The sequence below is a fragment of the Oncorhynchus gorbuscha genome, linkage group LG11 (assembly GCF_021184085.1).
Source record: "Oncorhynchus gorbuscha isolate QuinsamMale2020 ecotype Even-year linkage group LG11, OgorEven_v1.0, whole genome shotgun sequence".
Taxonomy (NCBI): Eukaryota; Metazoa; Chordata; class Actinopteri; order Salmoniformes; family Salmonidae; genus Oncorhynchus; species Oncorhynchus gorbuscha.
Window position 1 is genome coordinate 291,776 of NC_060183.1, and position 20,716 is coordinate 312,491.

General features: G+C 45.1%; 1 protein-coding gene across 6 annotated transcripts in view; it reads right to left on the bottom strand.

The window, feature by feature from the left end:
- The window catches only part of LOC124048025 (kelch domain-containing protein 3-like), an 81,754-nt gene that overhangs the window by 44,747 nt on the left and 16,291 nt on the right, over positions 1 to 20,716 (bottom strand). For all 6 annotated transcript variants that reach the window (XM_046368382.1, XM_046368377.1, XM_046368376.1 and 3 more), the window contains 6 exons: positions 20,406 to 20,582; positions 20,117 to 20,232; positions 19,946 to 20,017; positions 15,258 to 15,471; positions 13,234 to 13,320; positions 1,811 to 1,919 (listed from right to left, as the gene is read on the bottom strand). In XM_046368382.1, the coding sequence (XP_046224338.1) occupies positions 1,811 to 1,919; positions 13,234 to 13,320; positions 15,258 to 15,471; positions 19,946 to 20,017; positions 20,117 to 20,232; positions 20,406 to 20,568 (761 nt within the window). In that variant the 5' untranslated portion in view covers positions 20,569 to 20,582. The remainder of the gene's footprint in view (positions 1 to 1,810; positions 1,920 to 13,233; positions 13,321 to 15,257; positions 15,472 to 19,945; positions 20,018 to 20,116; positions 20,233 to 20,405; positions 20,583 to 20,716) is intronic.

The window sequence follows — 20,716 nt, forward strand, 5'->3', positions numbered from 1 at the left end:
CAATCACCACCTTCCGGAGACACCTGAAACCCCACCTCTTTAAGGAATACCTAGGATAGGTTAAGTAATCCCTCTCACCCCACCCCCCCAAGTTTTAGATGCACTATTGTTAAGTGACTGTCCCACTGGATGTCATAAGGTGAATGCACCAATTTGTAAGTCGCTCTGGATAAGAGCGTCTGCTAAATGACTTAAATGTAAATGTAAATTACACGACCAATAACACCAGTCATTACACGACCAATAACACCAGTCATTACACGACCAATAACACCAGTCATTACACGACCAATAACACCAGTCATTACATGACCAATAACACCAGTCATTACATGACCAATAACACCAGTCATTACATGACCAATAACACCAGTCATTACATGACCAATAACACCAGTCATTACATGACCAATAACACCAGTCATTACATGACCAATAACACCAGTCATTACATGACCAATAACACCAGTTATTACATGACTAATAACACCAGTTATTACATGACTAATAACACCAGTCATTCTAATAAAAATATTTTATCAAACACTTTCTCCTGCAGGTGAAAGCTAATGATGTCAGTGTAGAAACCTTCAGCCGTGCCCTTCCAGCAGGGTAAGGCTCTGAGCTGTTATCCCCAGTATCAGGCTGTCTCAGTGGGGTTCAGAGGTGGGCTGAGCAGGGCTGGAAGACATGGGGGCTGGGACTGAGCTGTTATCCCCAGTATCAGGCTGTCTCAGTGGGGTTCAGAGGTGGGCTGAGCAGGGCTGGGGCTGGAAGACATGGGGGCTGGGACTGAGATGTTATCCCCAGTATCAGGCTGTCTCAGTGGGGTTCAGAGGTGGGCTGAGCAGGGTTGGAAGACATGGGGGCTGGGACTGAGCTGTTATCCCCAGTATCAGGCTGTCTCAGTGGGGTTCAGAGGTGGGTTGAGCAGGGTTGGGGCTGGAAGACATGGGGGCTGGGACTCTGAGCTGTTAAAAATATTTATTTAAAGATTTTTTATAAATGTGAATATTTGTAGCTACTTTTTAAGTGAATAACGAAGTCAACTTGTGCAACACGTTATGAGACAAAAAGGGTTGTGTTCATTTCACCTGTCATATATTGTTTTATTTTGAATCTTACTGGTAGTTCCCATACATGTGGTGTTTGTTAACAAGCACAACGACGAGACCAGAGCCTTGAGAGTCAAATAAAAAGGTTCCATTTTATTTTTAAACCTAAAAGATAAAGTTGTGCAGCATGTGCCAGCTGATCTAGTTACAGGAGAGAATGCACAACTAGATGTTTGCCAGCTCGATATCTGATAACTATTAAGCTAACTGTCTAAAATATGCTAAATGCTCTGCCGTTGTGCATTTAGTTTGTTAATTTAGGAACTAGTTCACTACTTCCCTAATCAATTTTCTTGGTAACAGCAGAGAATTCCCTCCTGGATAAAGAGCCATGTTGTCTACTATCTGTTTTGGGCATGGAGCAAACAGTGAGTAGCATATTTTAGTTACTTGTATAACTTTATGAGCTGGGATGTCTGTCCTGCAAATACTTTAGGTCAGAGACTGTAGAAAATGTTCGCAATGCTTTCGTTAGCATTTAGGTAGCTTTCTCTATGGGATTTACATGTACTTGTTAGCATTGCTAAACCTTCAGATTACAGAGTATGAGTGAGGTTTGAAAACAGCGCCCCTTCTGTTCAGTGCCAGTATTACTGAATATCCCAGTATTACTGAATATCCCAGTAAGGCACAAGGTCTGTGTGACAAACCGCCAAAGACTACTATGATGTGTACTAAAAACTACTGCCTCTTACCTGGTTCCTCCAAACAGGATGATACGATCTCCCACCAAGCAGCAGCACTGTCTCCTCCTGGGGCACGGACCTTTACCCTGAGGCTCCACCTTCTTCCATGAGAACGCCTCTGGAGGACACACACACACACACACACATCATGTGAGAAAAATAATGTTTATCCACCACACCATGGCATTTCATCTTCGCTGATCCTCAACACTGGGGCCTCAAGAGTGCGTTCTCAGCCCCCTCCTGTACTCCCTGTTCACCCATGACTGCATGGACAAGCACGCCTCCAACTCGATCATCAAGTTTGCAGACGACACAACAGTGTTAGGCCCACGACGAGGCGGCCTACAGGAAGGAGGTGAAGGCCCTTGGAGTGTGTTGTCAGGAAAATAACCTCACACTCAACGTCAACAAAACAAAGGAGATGATCGTGGACTTCAGGAAACAGCAGAGGGAGAGGGTAGTATGTTTTAAGTTCCTCTGCATACACATCACGGACAAACTGAAATGGTCCACCCACACAGACAGTGTGGTGAAGAAGGCACAAGTAGGCAGAAGAAATTTGGCTTGTCATCTAAAACCCTCTCAAACTTGTACAGATGCACAATTGAGCATCCAGTCAGGCAGGCTGTATCACCGCCTGGTACGGCAACTGCTCCGCCCAGAACCGTAAGGCTCTCCAGAGGGTAGTGAGGTCTGCACAACGCATCACCGGGGTCAAACTACCTGCCCTCCAGGACACCTACACCACCTATACCACACAAGCTTGTGTAGTCAAATGAATCTATGATCGTATGCTCTCCATTTGTTGTTTGTATGCTGTTCTTTGTATGACATTTTAATATTTGATTATTAACCAATGATATTAGGCCACTCTTGGCCATGATTACAGACACCCGTGTCTTTTGACACTATATAAACGAGTCATCCGGCAGTGTTTGTGATTATACCCTGATGAAGACGGCTTGGCTGTCGAAATGTTGGTAATTACATTTTTGCATCTGAGCTCCTAGAGTGTGCGGCTCTCTTTTATTTTCAAATGTTCTACTCCGCCAGCCAGCACCTCGTCTTAATAGGTGTGCGTTTCTTTTTCTTCTAGATGGAAAAGCTTTCCCAAAAACTACAAAGTAGCCTACCAGGGTTCTCCCTGGGATTTTCCTTCTGAGTACGGCAGGGGTCTGGAGGGGATTGTGTATACTTCTGGCCCTTCCTTGGACACTGTGCTAACTAACCTCCAAACGAGCTTCAATGCCATACAACACACCTTCCGTGGCCTCCAACTGCTCTTAAACGCTAGTAAAACCAAATGCATGCTTTTCAACCGTTCGCTGCCTGCACCCGCACGCCCGACTAGCATCACTACTCTGGACGGTTCTGACTTAGATGATGTGGAGAACTACAAATACCTAGGTGTCTGGCTAGACTGTAAACTCTCCTTCCAGACTCATATTAAACATCTCCAATCAAAAATCATATCTAGAATAGGCTTTCTATTTCGCAACAGACTTCTTCACTCACGCCGCCAAACTTACCCTAGTAAAACTGACTATCCTACCGATCCTCGACTTCGGCGATGTCATCTACAAAATAGCTTCCAATACTCTACTCAGCAAACTGGATGCAGTTTATCACAGTGCCATCCGTTTTGTTATTAAAGCACCTTATACCACCCACCACTGCGACCTGTATGCTCTAGTCGGCTGGCCCTCGCTACATATTAGTCGCCAGACCAACTGGCTCCAGGTCATCTATAAGTCTATGCTAGGTAAAGCTCTGACTCATCTCAGTTCACTGGTCACGATAACAACACCCTCCCTCACCAACTTTAAACATCAACTATCTGAGCAGCTAACCGATCACTGCAGCTGTACATAGTCCATCTGTAAATAGCCCACCCAATCTACCTGCCTCATCCCCATACTGTTTTTATTTATTTACTTTTCTGCTCTTTTGCACACCAGTATCTCTACTTGCACATGATCATCTGATCATTTATCACTCCTGTGTTAATCTGATAAATTGTCATTATTCACTCCTATGGCCTATTTATTGCCTACCTCCTCATGCCTTTTGCACACATTGTATATAGACTTTATTTTTTCTACTGTGTTATTTACTTGTTTATTGTGTTATTGGCGTGTTTATGTGTAACTCTGTGTTGTTGTCTGTGTCACACTGCTGTTCTGCGCTGTTGTTGTCTCTGCCAAACTTGTTCTCAACTAGCCTACCTGGTTAAATAAAGGTGAATATATATATATATATTATGCCCCCATTTGAACTCAGAGATTTTTGAACACCTGTTCAGTAACTAGCATTTCCTGCAATCTAGACCAAAAAAATCCCTTAAATTATGATTTTAAAATAATACAAAAGCCATGAACTTGTTTCTACATAGTGGTGCAGCCAGGTCATATTATGTGTGATTTAGAGAGCAAAAACCTAGAAAAAAATTAATTGATTGGTAGCCTAGTGGTTAAGCGCATTGGGCCAGTAACCAAAAGGTTGCTGGTTTGAATCCTGAGCATATCTAGTGGAAAATCTGCCTAAGTGCCCTTGAGAAGGCACTTACCCCTAATTGCTCCTGTAATCATGTATTGTAATTTAACTCTGTCATAACCTCACATGGTCTCTCTTATCATTGCTATGCAGGACTAATATTAATCTTTTTTCCCCCTTCTGACCAGGTGGCGAATTCTCTGCATGTCTGGCAGACATATCATTGGATGACAGTCGGCAAGACGGAGCTGCTCTTCCTCCCGAAGGACTGCCCGTTCCATGATCTGTTCTCACGTACAACTCCATTGTGTCCTCCTCCCAGAGTCATCCTGTGGACCCATCAGGAAAATTAGTTGATCCTTTGCAGCAGGGTAAATGAAGGGCACTTGTCATCTCCCGTCTGGATTACTGCAACTCGCTGTTGGCTGGGCTCCATTAAACCCTTCAACCACCGCCGCAAATGAGGATCCTAATAAGGACCAATTCCATCTCCACTAAATGGGGATCCTAATAAAGACCATGGTGCTTGCCTACCATCTGCTAAATGAGGATCCTCCAGGCTCTGAAGGACCCCAAACAAGGGCATCTGCTAATCCAGGCCTGCTCGCCTCCCTACCACTGAGGAAGTTCCATCTGCCCAGTCAAATGGGGATCCTGGCCCCCCAATGGTGGAACAAACTCCCTTACAGCGGAGTCATCTGCACCTTCCGGAAACCTGGGGGAATCCTAGGATAGGTTAAAATCCCTACCCCCTAAGTTTTAGATGCACTATTGTTACTGTCCCACTCTGTCATAAGCTAAATGGGGATCTGCTAAATGACTTAAATGTAAATGTAAATGTAACTATGTATTAGACCTATCTGCTAAATGGGCATTTCAGTCCTTGACTAATAATGTTCTGTACTATGTATTATGTCATGTGGACCCCATGAAAATTAGTTGATGCTTTTGCAGGGGTAAATGGGGATCCTAATAAAGACCAATTACCACCTCCTAAATGAGGATCCTAATAAGGACCAATTACCATCTGCTAAATGGGGATCCTAATAAGGACCAATTACCATCTGCTAAATGGGGATCCTAATAAGGACCAATTACCATCTGCTAAATGGGGATCCTAATAAAGACCAATACCATCTCCTAAATGGGGATCCTAATAAAGACCAATACCATCTGCTAAATGGGGATCCTAATAAGGACCAATACCATCTGCTAAATGGGGATCCTAATAAGGACCATCTGCTAAATGGGGATCCTAATAAGGACCATCTGCTAAATGGGGATCCTAATAAGGACCATCTGCTAAATGGGGATCCTAATAAGGACCATCTGCTAAATGGGGACCCTAATAAGGACCATCTGCTAAATGGGGACCCTAATAAGGACCATCTGCTAAATGGGGACCCTAATAAGGACCATCTGCTAAATGGGGACCCTAATAAGGACCATCTGCTAAATGGGGACCCTAATAAGGACCATCTGCTAAATGGGGACCCTAATAAGGACCATCTGCTAAATGGGGACCCTAATAAGGACCATCTGCTAAATGGGGACCCTAATAAGGACCATCTGCTAAATGGGGACCCTAATAAGGACCATCTGCTAAATATGCACACATGACTGTAAGTCGCTTTGGATAAAAGCGTCTGCTAAATGGCATATATTATTATTATTATTATTATATTAATAAGGACCATCTGCTAAATGGGGACCCTAATAAGGACCAAATACCATCTGCTAAATGGGGATCCTAATAAGGACCAAATACCATCTGCTAAATGGGGATCCTAATAAGGACCAATTACCATCTGCTAAATGGGGATCCTAATAAGGACCAATTACCATCTGCTAAATGATGGGGATCCTAATAAGGACCATCTGCTAAATGGGGATCCTAATAAGGACCATCTGCTAAATGGGGATCCTAATAAGGACCATCTGCTAAATGGGGATCCTAATAAGGACCATCTGCTAAATGGGGATCCTAATAAGGACCATCTGCTAAATTACCATCTGCTAAATGGGGATCCTAATAAGGACCAATTACCATCTGCTAAATGGGGATCCTAATAAGGACCAATTACCATCTGCTAAATGGGGATCCTAATAAGGACCATCTGCTAAATTACCATCTGCTAAATGGGGACTAAATGGGGATCCTAATAAGGACCAATTACCATCTGCCAAATGGGGATCCTAATAAGGACCAATTACCATCTGCCAAATGGGGATCCTAATAAGGACCAATTACCATCTGCCAAATGGGGATCCTAATAAGGACCAATTACCATCTGCCAAATGGGGATCCTAATAAGGACCAAATCTGCCAAATGGGGATCCTAATAAGGACCAAATCTGCCAAATGGGGATCCTAATAAGGACCAAATCTGCCAAATGGGGATCCTAATAAGGACCAAATCTGCCAAATGGGGATCCTAATAAGGACCAAACCTGCCAAATGGTTGAAAAGTAAGGTCACGGTAATGGGTATGGGGTAATAGGTAATAGGTGGGTGGTAATAGGTAATGGTATGGGGTAATAGGTATGTGGTAATAGGTAATGGTATGGGGTAATAGGTATGTGGTAATAGGTAATGGTATGGGGTAATAGGTATGTGGTAATAGGTAATGGTATGGGGTAATAGGTATGTGGTAATAGGTAATGGTATGGGGTAATAGGTATGTGGTAATAGGTAATGGTATGGGGTAATAGGTATGTGGTAATAGGTAATGGTATGGGGTAATAGGTATGTGGTAATAGGTAATGGTATGGGGTAATAGGTATGTGGTAATAGGTAATGGTATGGGGTAATAGGTATGTGGTAATAGGTAATGGTATGGGGTAATAGGTATGTGGTAATAGGTAATGGTATGGGGTAATAGGTATGTGGTAATAGGTAATGGTATGGGGTAATGGGTAGGTGGTAATAGGTAGGTAGGTGGTAATGGGTAGGTAGGTGGTAATAGGTAGGTAGGTGGTAATAGGTAGGTGGTAATAGGTAGGTAGGTGGTAATAGGTAGGTAGGTGGTAATAGGTAGGTAGGTGGTAATGGGTAGGTGGTAATGGGTAGGTGGTAATGGGTAGGTGGTAATGGGTAGGTAGGTGGTAATGGGTAGGTGGTAATGGGTAGGTGGTAATGGGTAGGTGGTAATGGGTAGGTGGTAATGGGTAGGTGGTAATGGGTAGGTGGTAATGGGTAGGTGGTAATGGGTAGGTGGTAATGGGTAGGTGGTAATGGGTAGGTGGTAATGGGTAGGTGGTAATAGGTAGGTAGGTGGTAATGGGTAGGTGGTAATAGGTAGGTAGGTGGTAATGGGTGGGTGGTAATGGGTAGGTGGTAATGGGTAGGTGGTAATGGGTAGGTGGTAATGGGTGGGTGGTAATGGGTGGGTGGTAATGGGTAGGTGGTAATGGGTGGTAATGGGTAGGTGGTAATAGGTAGGTGGTAATGGGTAGGTGGTAATGGGTAGGTGGTAATGGGTAGGTGGTAATGGGTAGGTGGTAATGGGTGGTAATAGGTGGTAATGGGTAGGTGGTAATGGGTGGTAATGGGTGGTAATGGGTGGTAATGGGTAGGTGGTAATAGGTGGTAATAGGTGGTAATGGGTAGGTGGTAATGGGTGGTAATGGGTAGGTGGTAATGGGTAGGTGGTAATGGGTGGTAATAGGTGGTAATGGGTAGGTGGTAATGGGTGGTAATGGGTGGTAATGGGTGGTAATGGGTGGTAATGGGTAGGTGGTAATGGGTGGTAATGGGTAGGTGGTAATAGGTGGTAATAGGTGGTAATAGGTAGGTAGGTGGTAATAGGTAGGTAGGGTAGGTGGTAATAGGTAGGTAGGTGGTAATAGGTAGGTAGGTGGTAATAGGTAGGTAGGTGGTAATAGGTAGGTAGGTGGTAATAGGTAGGTAGGTGGTAATAGGTAGGTAGGTGGTAATAGGTAGGTAGGTGGTAATAGGTGGTAATGGGTAGGTGGTAATAGGTGGTAATAGGTAGGTAGGTGGTAATAGGTAGGTAGGTGGTAATAGGTAGGTAGGTGGTAATAGGTAAGTAGGTGGTAATGGGTAGGTGGTAATAGGTAGGTGGTAATAGGTAGGTAGGTGGTAATAGGTAGGTAGGTGGTAATGGGTAGGTGGTAATAGGTAGGTGGTAATAGGTAGGTAGGTGGTAATAGGTAGGTAGGTGGTAATGGGTAGGTGGTAATGGGTAGGTGGTAATGGGTGGGTGGTAATGGGTGGGTGGTAATGGGTGGGTGGTAATGGGTAGGTGGTAATGGGTAGGTGGTAATGGGTAGGTGGTAATGGGTAGGTGGTAATGGGTAGGTGGTAATGGGTAGGTGGTAATGGGTAGGTGGTAATGGGTAGGTGGTAATGGGTAGGTGGTAATGGGTAGGTGGTAATGGGTAGGTGGTAATGGGTGGTAATGGGTGGGTGGTAGTAGGTGGTAATAGGTAGGTGGTAGTAGGTGGTAATGGGTGGGTGGTAATGGGTAGGTGGTAATGGGTAGGTGGTAATGGGTAGGTGGTAATGGGTGGTAATGGGTGGTAATGGGTGGGTGGTAATAGGTAGGTGGTAGTAGGTGGTAATGGGTGGGTGGTAATGGGTGGGTGGTAATGGGTGGGTGGTAATGGGTAGGTGGTAATGGGTGGGTGGTAATGGGTGGTAATGGGTAGGTGGTAATGGGTAGGTGGTAATGGGTAGGTGGTAATGGGTGGGTGGTAATGGGTGGGTGGTAATGGGTGGGTGGTAATGGGTAGGTGGTAATGGGTAGGTGGTAATGGGTAGGTGGTAATAGGTAATGGGCAATAGGTAGGTGGCAATAGGTAGGTGGTAAAAGGTAGATGGTAATAGGTCATGGGTAATAGGTAGGTGGTAATAGGTAATGGGTAATAGGGTAATAGGTAGGTGGTAAAAGGTAATGGGTATGGGGTAATAGGTATGGGGGTAATAGGTAGGTGGTAATAGGTAGGTGGTATGGGGTAATAGGTAGTTGGCTATGTTGTATCTCCATTTAGAAGTAGACGACCTCAGGTAGTTAATGCTACATAAACCTGATCTAGTCTCTATTGAACTCTTCAATTCATTCATCTGGTCCCTTTATTTAGAACAGACAAAGAGGACGATAGGACGGAGAGAGAGGTTACAGCCAGGAGGACAACATTAGTTTATTAATATAGAACTTTGTGCATCAGAAACAGCATAACCTATTTTTCTCTCTCTCTCCACTCTGTGTGGCAGATAGATCAGTGACTGTGTGGCTGCTCAGTATTCAATCATCCCTTATAAGGCATCACCATGGACCCGCTATGGCAACAAGCTGTTCAAGCCTTTCAGCACCATAGATCAAGGGCCTGAACAGAGAGGTTGTGCTGCCATCTAGTGGACAGATTTTGAACAGCGGGAATAGATGACTCAGTGACACAGTGCCCCAAATGGCACCATATCCCCTATAGATCACAACAGGCCCTGGTCAAAAGCAGTGCACAGACCCGAAACGGTCAGTCCCTACCCTACCCAGGCCCGCAATGTTCAGTCCCTGCCTGTCCTACCAACCCAACACTAGCTCCCTGTCTGGCCAACAAACCCACATGACTGTTCTCCCAACCCACATGACTGTCCTACCAACCAAACACTAGCTCCCAGTCTGGCCAACAAACCCACATGACTGTTCTCCCAACCCACATGACTGTTCTCCCAACCCACATGACTGTCCTACCAACCAAACACTAGCTCCCTGCCTGTCCAACCAACCCAACAATAGCTCCCTGCCTGTTCTACCAACCCACATGACTGTCCTCCCAACCCAAACAAACATCTTTCTGGTAAGAAGAGGGGCGGGGGCATATGCTTTATGGTTAACGGGACGTGGTGTGATCATAACAACATACAAGAACTCAAGTCCTTCTGTTCACCTGATTTAGAATTCCTCACAATCAAATGTAGACCACATTATCTACCAAGGGAATTCTCTTTGATTATAATCACAGCCGTTTATATTCGTATAAAACATTCCCAAACCAGAAACCGTGGATTGATGGCAGCATTCGCGTGAAACTGAAAGCGAGAACTGAATACTGAATACATGACTGAATACAAACAGTGTAACTATTCCCTCCGCAAGGCATTCAAACAAGCTTAGCGTCAGTATAGAGACAAAGTAGAATCTCAATTCAACAGCTCAGACAAGAGGTATGTGGCAGGATCTACAGTCAATCACGGATTACAAAAATAAAACCAGCACCGTCACGGACCAGGATATCTTGCTCCCAGGCAGACCAAATAACTTTTTTGCTCGCTTTGAGGACAATACAGTGCCACTGACACTGCCCGCAACTAAAACATGCGGACTCCTTCACTGCAGCCGACGTGAGGAAAACATTTAAACTTGTCAACCCTCGCAAGGCTGCAGGCCCAGACGGCATCCCCAGCCGCGCCCTCAGAGCATGCGCAGACCAGCTGGCCGGTGTGTTTACGGACATATTCAATCAATCCCTATCCCAGACTGTTGTTCCCACATGCTTCAAGAGGGCCACCATTGTTCCTGTTCCCAAGAAAGCTAAGGTACCTGAGCTAAACGACTACCGCCCCGCCCCGTAGCACTCACTTCAGTCATCATGAAGTGCTTTGAGAGACTAATCAAGGACCATATCACCTCCACCCTACCTGACACCCTAGACCCACTCCAATTTGCTTACCGCCCAAATAGGTCCACAGACGATGCAATCTCAACCACACAGCCCTAACCCATCTGGACAAGAGGAATACCTATGTGAGAATGCTGTTCATCGACTACAGCTCGGCATTTAACACCATAGTGCCCTCCAAGCTCGTCATCAAGCTCGAGACCCTGGGTCTCGACCCCGCCCTGTGCAACTGGGTACTGGACTTCCTGACGGGCCGCCCCCAGGTGGTGAGGGTAGGCAACAACATCTCCACCCCGCTGATCCTCAACACTGGGGCCCCACAAGGGTGCGTTCTGAGCCCTCTCCTGTACTCCCTGTTCACCCACGACTGCGTGGCCACGCACGCCTCCAACTCAATCATCAAGTTTGCGGACGACACAACAGTGGTAGGCTTGATTACCAACAACGACGAGACGGCCTACAGGGAGGAGGTGAGGGCCCTCGGAGTGTGGTGTCAGGAAAATAACCTCACACTCAACGTCAACAAAACTAAGGAGATGATTGTGGACTTCAGGAAACAGCAGAGGGAACACCCCCCTATCCACATCGATGGAACAGTAGTGGAGAGGGTAGTAAGTTTTAAGTTCCTCGGCATACACATCACAGACAAACTGAATTGGTCCACTCACACAGACAGCATCGTGAAGAAGGCGCAGCAGCGCCTCTTCAACCTCAGGAGGCTGAAGAAATTCGGCTTGTCACCAAAAGCACTCACAAACATCTAGAGATCCACAATCGAGAGCATCCTGGCGGGCTGTATCACCGCCTGGTACGGCAACTGCTCCGCCCACAACCGTAAGGCTCTCCAGAGGGTAGTGAGGTCTGCACAACGCATCACCGGGGGCAAAGTACCTGCCCTCCAGGACACCTACACCACCCGATGTTACAGGAAGGCCATAAAGATCATCAAGGACATCAACCACCCGAACCACTGCCTGTTCACCCCGCTATCATCCAGAAGGCGAGGTCAGTACAGGTGCATCAAAGCTGGGACCGAGAGACTGAAAAACAGCTTCTATCTCAAGGCCATCAGACTGTTAAACAGCCACCACTAACATTGAGTGGCCGCTGCCAACACACTGACACTGACTCAACTCCAGCCACTTCAATAATGGGAATTGATGGGAAATGTAAAATATATCACTAGCCACTTTAAACAATGCTACCTTATATAATGTTACTTACCCTACATTATTAATCTCATATGCATATGTATATACTGTACTCTACATCATCGACTGCATCCTTATGTAACACATGTATCACTAGCCACTTTAACTATGCCACTTTGTTTACATACTCTTCTCATATGTATATACTGTACTCAATACCATCTACTGTAGCTTGCCTATGCCGCTCTGTACCATCACTCATTCATATATCTTTATGTACATATTCTTTATCCCCTTACACTGTGTATAAGACAGTAGTTTTGGAATTGTTAGTTAGATTACTTGTTGGTTATCACTGCATTGTCAGAACTAGAAGCACAAGCATTTCGCTACCCTCGCACTAACATCTGCTAACCATGTGTATGTGACAAATAAAATTTGATTTGATTTGAGATGACTGTCCTCCCAACCCAACACTAGCTCCCTGCCTATCCTACCAACCCACATGACTGTCCTCCCAACCCAACACTAGCTCCCTGCCTATCCTACCAACCCACATGACTGTCCTCCCAACCCAACACTAGCTCCCTGCCTATCCTACCAACCCACATGACTGTCCTCCCAACCCGACACTAACTCCCTGCCTGTCCTACCAACCCGACACTAGCTCCCTGCCTGTCCTACCAACCCAACACTAGCACCCTGCCTGTCCTACCAACCCAACACTAGCACCCTGCCTGTCCTACCAACCCAACACTAGCTCCCTGCCTGTCCTACCAACACAACACTAGCTCCCTGCCTGTCCTACCAACACAACACTAGCTCCCTGCCTGTCCTACCAACCCAACACTAGCACCCTGCCTGTCCTACCAACCCAACACTAGCACCCTGCCTGTCCTACCAACCCAACACTAGCTCCCTGCCTGTCCTACCAACACAACACTAGCTCCCTGCCTGTCCTACCAACACAACACTAGCTCCCTGCCTGTCCTACCAACACAACACTAGCTCCCTGCCTGTCCTACCAACACAACACTAGCTCCCTGCCTGTCCTACCAACACAACACTAGCTCGTACGTATCCTACCAAACCTCAGAGCGTAGAATGGATGGAGAATTGTATGTTCTTAGAACGGTTGATCACCTGGGTTGAACTTCCAGAGGTCATTGAAGTGTCGGTCCAGACGAGCGTTATAGCCCCCAAATATATACAGCTCCCCGTTGTAGGAAACTGGAGGAAAAGGAAACAGGAAAATGAATATAACATGAACATATAGGGGAAATGTATTTCTGTTTAAAAAACATTCCTTCATATGACAAGTATCAAGGTCACACAGCCACCCACCCTAAAGACACAAACACACCTCAACAGGAAAAGTGGGGCCCTAAAGACAGAAACACACCTCAACAGGAAAGGTGGGGCCCTCAAGACACCCCAACTGGAACAGTGGGGCCCTCAAGACACCCCAACTGGAACAGTGGGGCCCTCAAGACACCCCAACTGGAACAGTGGGGCCCTCAAGACACCCCAACTGGAACAGTGGGGCCCTCAAGACACCCCAACTGGAACAGTGGGGCCCTCAAGACACCCCAACTGGAACAGTGGGGCCCTCAAGACACCCTAACAGGAACAGTGGGGCCCTCAAGACACCCCAACAGGAACAGTGGGGCCCTCAAGACACCCCAACAGGAACAGTGGGGCCCTAAAGACACCCGAACAGGAACAGTGGGGCCCTAAAGACACCCGAACAGGAACAGTGGGGCCCTAAAGACACCCCAACAGGAACAGTGGGGCCCTAAAGACACCCCAACAGGAACAGTGGGGCCCTAAAGACACCCCAACAGGAACAGTGGGGCCCTAAAGACACCCCAACAGGAACAGTGGGGCCCTAAAGACACCCCAACAGGAACAGTGGGGTCCTAAAGACACCCCAACAGGAACAGTGGGGCCCTAAAGACACCCCAACAGGAACAGTGGGGCCCTAAAGACACCCCAACAGGAACAGTGGGGCCCTAAAGACACCCCAACAGGAACAGTGGGGCCCTAAAGACACCCCAACAGGAACAGTGGGGCCCTAAAGACACCCCAACAGGAACAGTGGGGCCCTAAAGACACCCCAACAGGAACAGTGGGGCCCTAAAGACACCCCAACAGGAACAGTGGGGCCCTCAAGACACCCCAACAGGAACAGTGGGGCCCTAAAGACACCCCAACAGGAACAGTGGGGCCCTAAAAAAACACATAAACACACCCCATGTGACAGCGAGACTGAAAGGTCATGGAGGAGAGAACTGCAATCAATAACATAATGACATCATAAAAGTAAGAAAGCGGGACAATTTTACCCTTCTCTGTTGAACTTATAATGAATGCATTGACATTAGTCTTCTCTGTTGAACTTATAATGAATGCATTGACATTAAAGTCTCTGTTGAACTTATAATGAATGCATTGACATTAAAGTCTCTGTTGAACTTATAATGAATGCATTGACATTAAAGTCTCTGTTGAACTTATAATGAATGCATTGACATTAAAGTCTCTGTTGAACTTATAATGAATGCATTGACATTAAAGTCTTCTCTGTTGAACTTATAATGAATGCATTGACATTAAAGTCTCTGTTGAACTTATAATGAATGCATTGACATTAAAGTCTCTGTTGAACTTATAATGAATGCATTGACATTAGTCTTCTCTGTTGAACTTATAATGAATGCATTGACATTAAAGTCTCTGTTGAACTTATAATGAATGCATTGACATTAAAGTCTCTGTTGAACTTATAATGAATGCATTGACATTAAAGTCTCTGTTGAACTTATAATGAATGCATTGACATTAAAGTCTCTGTTGAACTTATAATGAATGCATTGACATTAGTCTTCTCTGTTGAACTTATAATGAATGCATTAACATTAAAGTCTCTGTTGAACTTATAATGAATGCATTGACATTAAAGTCTCTGTTGAACTTATAATGAATGCATTGACATTAAAGTCTTCTCTGTTGAACTTATAATGAATGCATTGACATTAGAGCTTTTTAATTGCCACTGTTCATTACTGAAAGTGCTTTAGAGTACAACTCTGCCAAAATGCTATAATAACAGTTAAAAGGTTGAAAAATGCAACGTCTGTCTGTGTGTGTGTCTGTCTGTCTCTTACAGGCTGAGTGGCTACGTCGTCCCTCTGGTGGGAGCTGAGCAGTAGCAGTGTTCAGCCAGCTGTTGGTCTCTGTATCAAACACCTTTATCTTGTTGCAGTAGATCTCATTACTAGAGTGGAACGGACCGAAGCGATCTGCTCTGCCTCCAAACACAAACATCTTGGTGCCAATGATGGTGGCAGAGTGGAAGTCCCTCCAACGAGCTGGAGTACCCTGGAGAGGAGAGGGGAAGAGAGAGAGGGGAGGGGGGATAGAGGAGAAGAGAGGAGAGAGAAGAGAGAGGAGGGGGAAAGAGAGAGAGGGGAGGGGGAATAGAGGAGAAGAGAGGAGAGAGAAGAGAGAGGAGGGGGAAAGAGAGGGGAGGGGGATAGGGGGAGAGAAGGGGGAGGGATAGAGAGAAGAGAAGAGAGAGAAGGGGAGAGGGGAGGAGAGAGAGAAGGGGGAGAGGGGAGGAGAGAAGAGCGGGAAGAGGGAAGAGGTGCGGACAGGGGAGAGGAGAAGGGGGAGAGGGGAGGAGAGAGAGAAGGGGGAGAGGAGAAGAGAGAAGAGCGGGAAGAGGGAAGAGGTGCGGACAGGGGAGAGGAGAAGGGCGGAGAGGGGAGGAGAGTTAGTGGTGATGTGACAGAGAAGAAGTCCCTCCAACAAGCAGGATTATACTAGAATAGAGGAGAGAATCTCCTTCAACATAGCTAATGCCATAACATTCAGTCTATAATCCTGTTCAAGGCCCCATGCAGTCAACAATGTGATGTACCTGTGGTATACAGTGCATTCAGAAAGTATTCATACCCCTCAACTTATTACACCTTGTTGTTACAGCCTGAATGCATCATGGATTAAATCATCGTTTCTGTTTCACCCATCTACACACAATACCCCATGACAAAGTAAACATGTTTTTAGAATGGTTTTTTATTTATTTATTTTTTACATTTATTGAAATTGAAATAAAGAAATCTCATTTACATAAGTAATTTTGACAGGGAGTCAATGCTGAGACCAAGGTATCTTTCCAGATGAGTCCTGTATTGCACCACAATGCAATAAACACACTAAACTACTGTCATGTCATGGCCCTCTTTGGGTATAGCTAGTGGCTTCCCCCTCTTTCCCTCCTACACCCAGGTTCTGTTATCTCAGGTCGTAAATTTCTGGAGGAGACTATCTCCTTCATTCGGTATAGAGAGAGAGTTTCATAGTAGAACAAAGGAACTTGAGATCTGAACAATATCAATGTTTTGGAGAATGTATTAAAACGGTCAGTGGAGAAGCCATCTACGACCCGGTCAGTTTTGTTTCATGTTTGTTACCATAACTCTTAAAACAGGTGCCTCTGTTATGAGGTTTGCATCTAATTATTGTATAAAATGAATGAGTAGAGATTAAACGATTTGTGAAATGATGTAAGGTGATGTTAGGTGGAGCATTGGCTACACGGCGGGAAATGGTTGAACTCTGAGACTATCGATCCTGACAGAATAAGAGCAAATCTTAGATACTAATTATTAGTCTGCAGCTAGAAATTGTCAACCTGGGATGCGAAGATCGACACCGCCGAAACATCTAATCTATGAGAAAATTCCTGAATGGTACTCTGAACTACCCATTCTAACCATAAAAGACTTCAGGAAAGAGAGAAAGATGCTGGGATGAACTTTCCAACAGAAAAACGGACGATTCCAAAGGAGATCACGACGACACACTGGGCGTAAATATATGTTGATTGCAATTATTTCCGAATGAGTGAGCAAAGGATTAGCATCTCAATTAATATAATTATCAACTGTGTGTAGTGAGCCCTCTGTTCTTTCCCGCCTGTTTTCAGTCCACACCCACTTCCCTCTGTCCACCAAGCCGTCATATCAGCTTAGCCCACTAGGGAACCTCCCCTATCATTTCCTTGTAACCATATCTACTGTTTGTTTATGCATTTCTGTGATTATTTAGTTAGTTAGTAAATAAATGATTAAGACAATTGATGTATGGATGATTCATAGTAAAGACTGGGTTCGTGCAGATAACCAACAATATACGATGTTTGGAATGAGACTACGTGAGGTAAAGAATAATTCATTAATTAGAAGACTAATTGATCAGATATTAAAATATCTGAAGAGTTGTATTAGGAAAATTATAACTTTGTAATCTGAAGATTTTCCTTGGTGCCCTGACTTCCTAGTTAATTACATTTACACGATCAGTTTAATCAGTTTAACCTTTTCCTAAAGGTGCTTTTCCTTAACTTCTTGAGTGTAGGGGGCAGGATTTTCGTTTTGGGAACAAAAAAACCGTACCCATTTGAAACTGCCTATTTCTCGGACCTAGAAACTAGAATATGCATATAATTGGCAGATTAGGATAGAAAACACTAAAGTTTCTAAAACTGTCAAAATATTGTCTGTGAGTATAACAGAACTGATAATGCAGGCGAAAACCTGAGGAAAATCAAACCAGGAAGTGCCTTCTATTTTGAAAGCTCCATGTTCCATAGCCTGCCTTCGCTCCATTTAAAGTGATTTCAAACAGATTCCGTTTCCTACGGCTTCCTCAAGGTGTCAACAGTCTTTAGACATAGTTTCAGCATTTTATTTTGAAAAATGAGCAAGAAAGATAACATTGTGTCAGGTGTTCGCATGAGTTTTGCTTGCGCAACAGAGCTTGGGCAGCAATCGTCTCTCCCTCTCCTATTGAAAAAGACAGTTGCGGTAATATATTATTGATTAGATATTTTAAAAACAACCTGAGGATTGATTATAAAAAACGTTTGACATGTTTCTTTGGACATTACGGATAGTATTTGGAATTTTCGTCTGCGTTGTCGTGACCGCTCAAGCCTGTGGATTTCTGAACATAACGCGCCAAACAAACTGAGGTATTTTGGATATAAAAATAATCTTCATGGAACAAAGGGAACATTTATTGTGTAACTGGGAGTCTCGTGAGTGAAAACATCCGAAGATCAACAAAGGTAGGTGATTAATTTTTATTGCTTTTCTGATTTTCGTGACCAAGCTACCTTGATGCTAGGTGTTCATAATGTTTTGTCTAGTGATCGATAAACTTACAAACGCTTGGATTGCTTTCGCTGTAAAGCATATTTTCAAAATCTGACACGACAGGTGGATTAACATCAAGCTAAGCTGTGTTTTGCTATATTGCACTTGTGATTTCATGAATATAAATATTTTTTGTAATATTATTTGAATGTGGCACTCTGCAATTTAGCGGTTGTTGATGACAATTATCCCGCTAACGGGATGGGTAGCGTCAAGAAGTTAAACATTCCTGCATAAAGTGTTTGATGACATGTACAACACAAAAATGAACCTCTGGTAGTGGTGTGTGAGGGACTATTGAAGTAATAGTGAATATTAGCGCATGTTCGCGGTACACCTGGTAAGCCGTCTGTCCCTGCGACATTGTGAATGTTGACTTGTTTAAAAGGTCTTACTTACATTGGCTACGGAGAGCGTGATCACACAGTCTTCCAGAACAGCTGATACTCTCACGCATGCTTCAGTGTTATTTGCCTTGAAGCGAGAATAGAAGTTATTTAGCTCGTATGGTAGGCTCGTGTCACTGGGCAGCTCGCGGCTGTGCTTTCCTTTGTAGTCTGTAATAGTTTGCAACCTCTGGCACATCCGACGAGCGTCGGAGCCGGTGCAGTATGATTGAATCTTAATCCTGTATTGATGCTTTGCCTGTTTGATGTTTTTATTTGAGGGCATAGCGGGATTTCTTATAAGCTCCTTGAAAGCGGCAGCTGTACTGTACATGTTGCATATATCATTTTGTTCAGTATAATATTGTCCAAAATAACAGCAATATGATCCCTCCCGAATTTTCCCCTATCACTACATAACACTTTACAGTTTTCACCCTGTAGGGATATCATTTTCAGCAGGCAAGGTATGGGCAGGGTAACAGGATAATGTAGTGTAAAATTATCTCCCTTTTAGTTCTTGGCTGATTACCAGAGGATGTTTAAGGGCCTTTCTGTTATGTCCACTCAATAAAACTGGACTGGTAACGCCAACCCCCAGGAAGTGAAATGGTCTCAACTGGACTAGTAACGCCAACCCCCAGGAAGTGAAATGGTCTCAACTGGACTTGTAACGCCAACCCCCAGGAAGTGAAATGGTCTCAACTGGACTAGTAACGCCAACCCCCAGGAAGTGAAATGGTCTCAACTGGACTAGTAACGCCAACCCCCAGGAAGTGAAATGGTCTCAACTGGACTAGTAACGCCAACCCCCAGGAAGTGAAATGGTCTCAAACTGGACTGGTAACACCAACCCCCAGGAAGTGAAATGGTCTCAACTGGACTGGTAATGCCAACCCCCAGGAAGTGAAATGGTCTCAACTGGACTAGTAACGCCAACCCCCAGGAAGTGAAATGGTCTCAAACTGGACTAGTAATGCCAACCCCCAGGAAGTGAAATGGTCTCAACTGGACTAGTAATGCCAACCCCCAGGAAGTGAAATAGTCTCAACTGGACTAGTAACGCCAACCCCCAGGAAGTGAAATAGTCTCAAACTGGACTAGTAATGCCAACCCCCAGGAAGTGAAATGGTCTCAACTGGACTAGTAACGCCAACCCCCAGGAAGTGAAATAGTCTCAAACTGGACTGGTAATGCCAACCCCCAGGAAGTGAAATGGTCAGAGGTTAGGGTTGGGTAACTCACCCTTGCGTTGACTAGTGACCAGGCCATGGTGGTAGTGTCCAGCTTGTGAATGTCATTAGAGAAGCAGTCAGCCTGGAAGACAGAGAACAGGGGAATGTCATGGTAACACCAAACAAACAGAGGAGCTTCCCCAGGACACACGGGTCAGGGTTAGAGGTCAAGGATTCTTACCAGCTGCTCATACCCTCCAAAGATGTACATGGCTTTCCCCAGGATGCAGGCTGAGTGGCCGTCTCTCGCTCCCGGAACCGTCCCAGATATCTTAGGGGTGAACCACCGGTGGTTGTCTGGGGACCAAACAGGCATGTTATCCAGGAGATACTGTTCTAGAGGCTGCAGCTGTGGATACACCAAGTGGAAACATCTAACCCACATAGCTAGCCAGGCAGGTATTAGAGCTTGGTCTGCTTTATTCCTTCCAACAAGCCGACATACAACACAAACCATCAGGTGTACTTACTGACGTGGAAGGCATAGAGGACATTGCAGGCCCCCTCAGTGTCGTTACGACCCCCCCAGATGTAGATGGTATCGTCCAGCAGCACGGCTGTGTGACCGTAACGCATGTAGGGAACATCCCTGGCATGTTCTCTACCACCTGTTCTCACTGGAGGCAACTTCATCCACCGCAGAGAAACTAGAGAGAGGAGACAAGTATTACTACAGAGAGACCATTGTATTACTACAGAGAGACCATTGTATTACTACAGAGAGAGACACCAGAGTATTACTACAGAGAGAGACACGAGTATTACTACAGAGAGAGACACG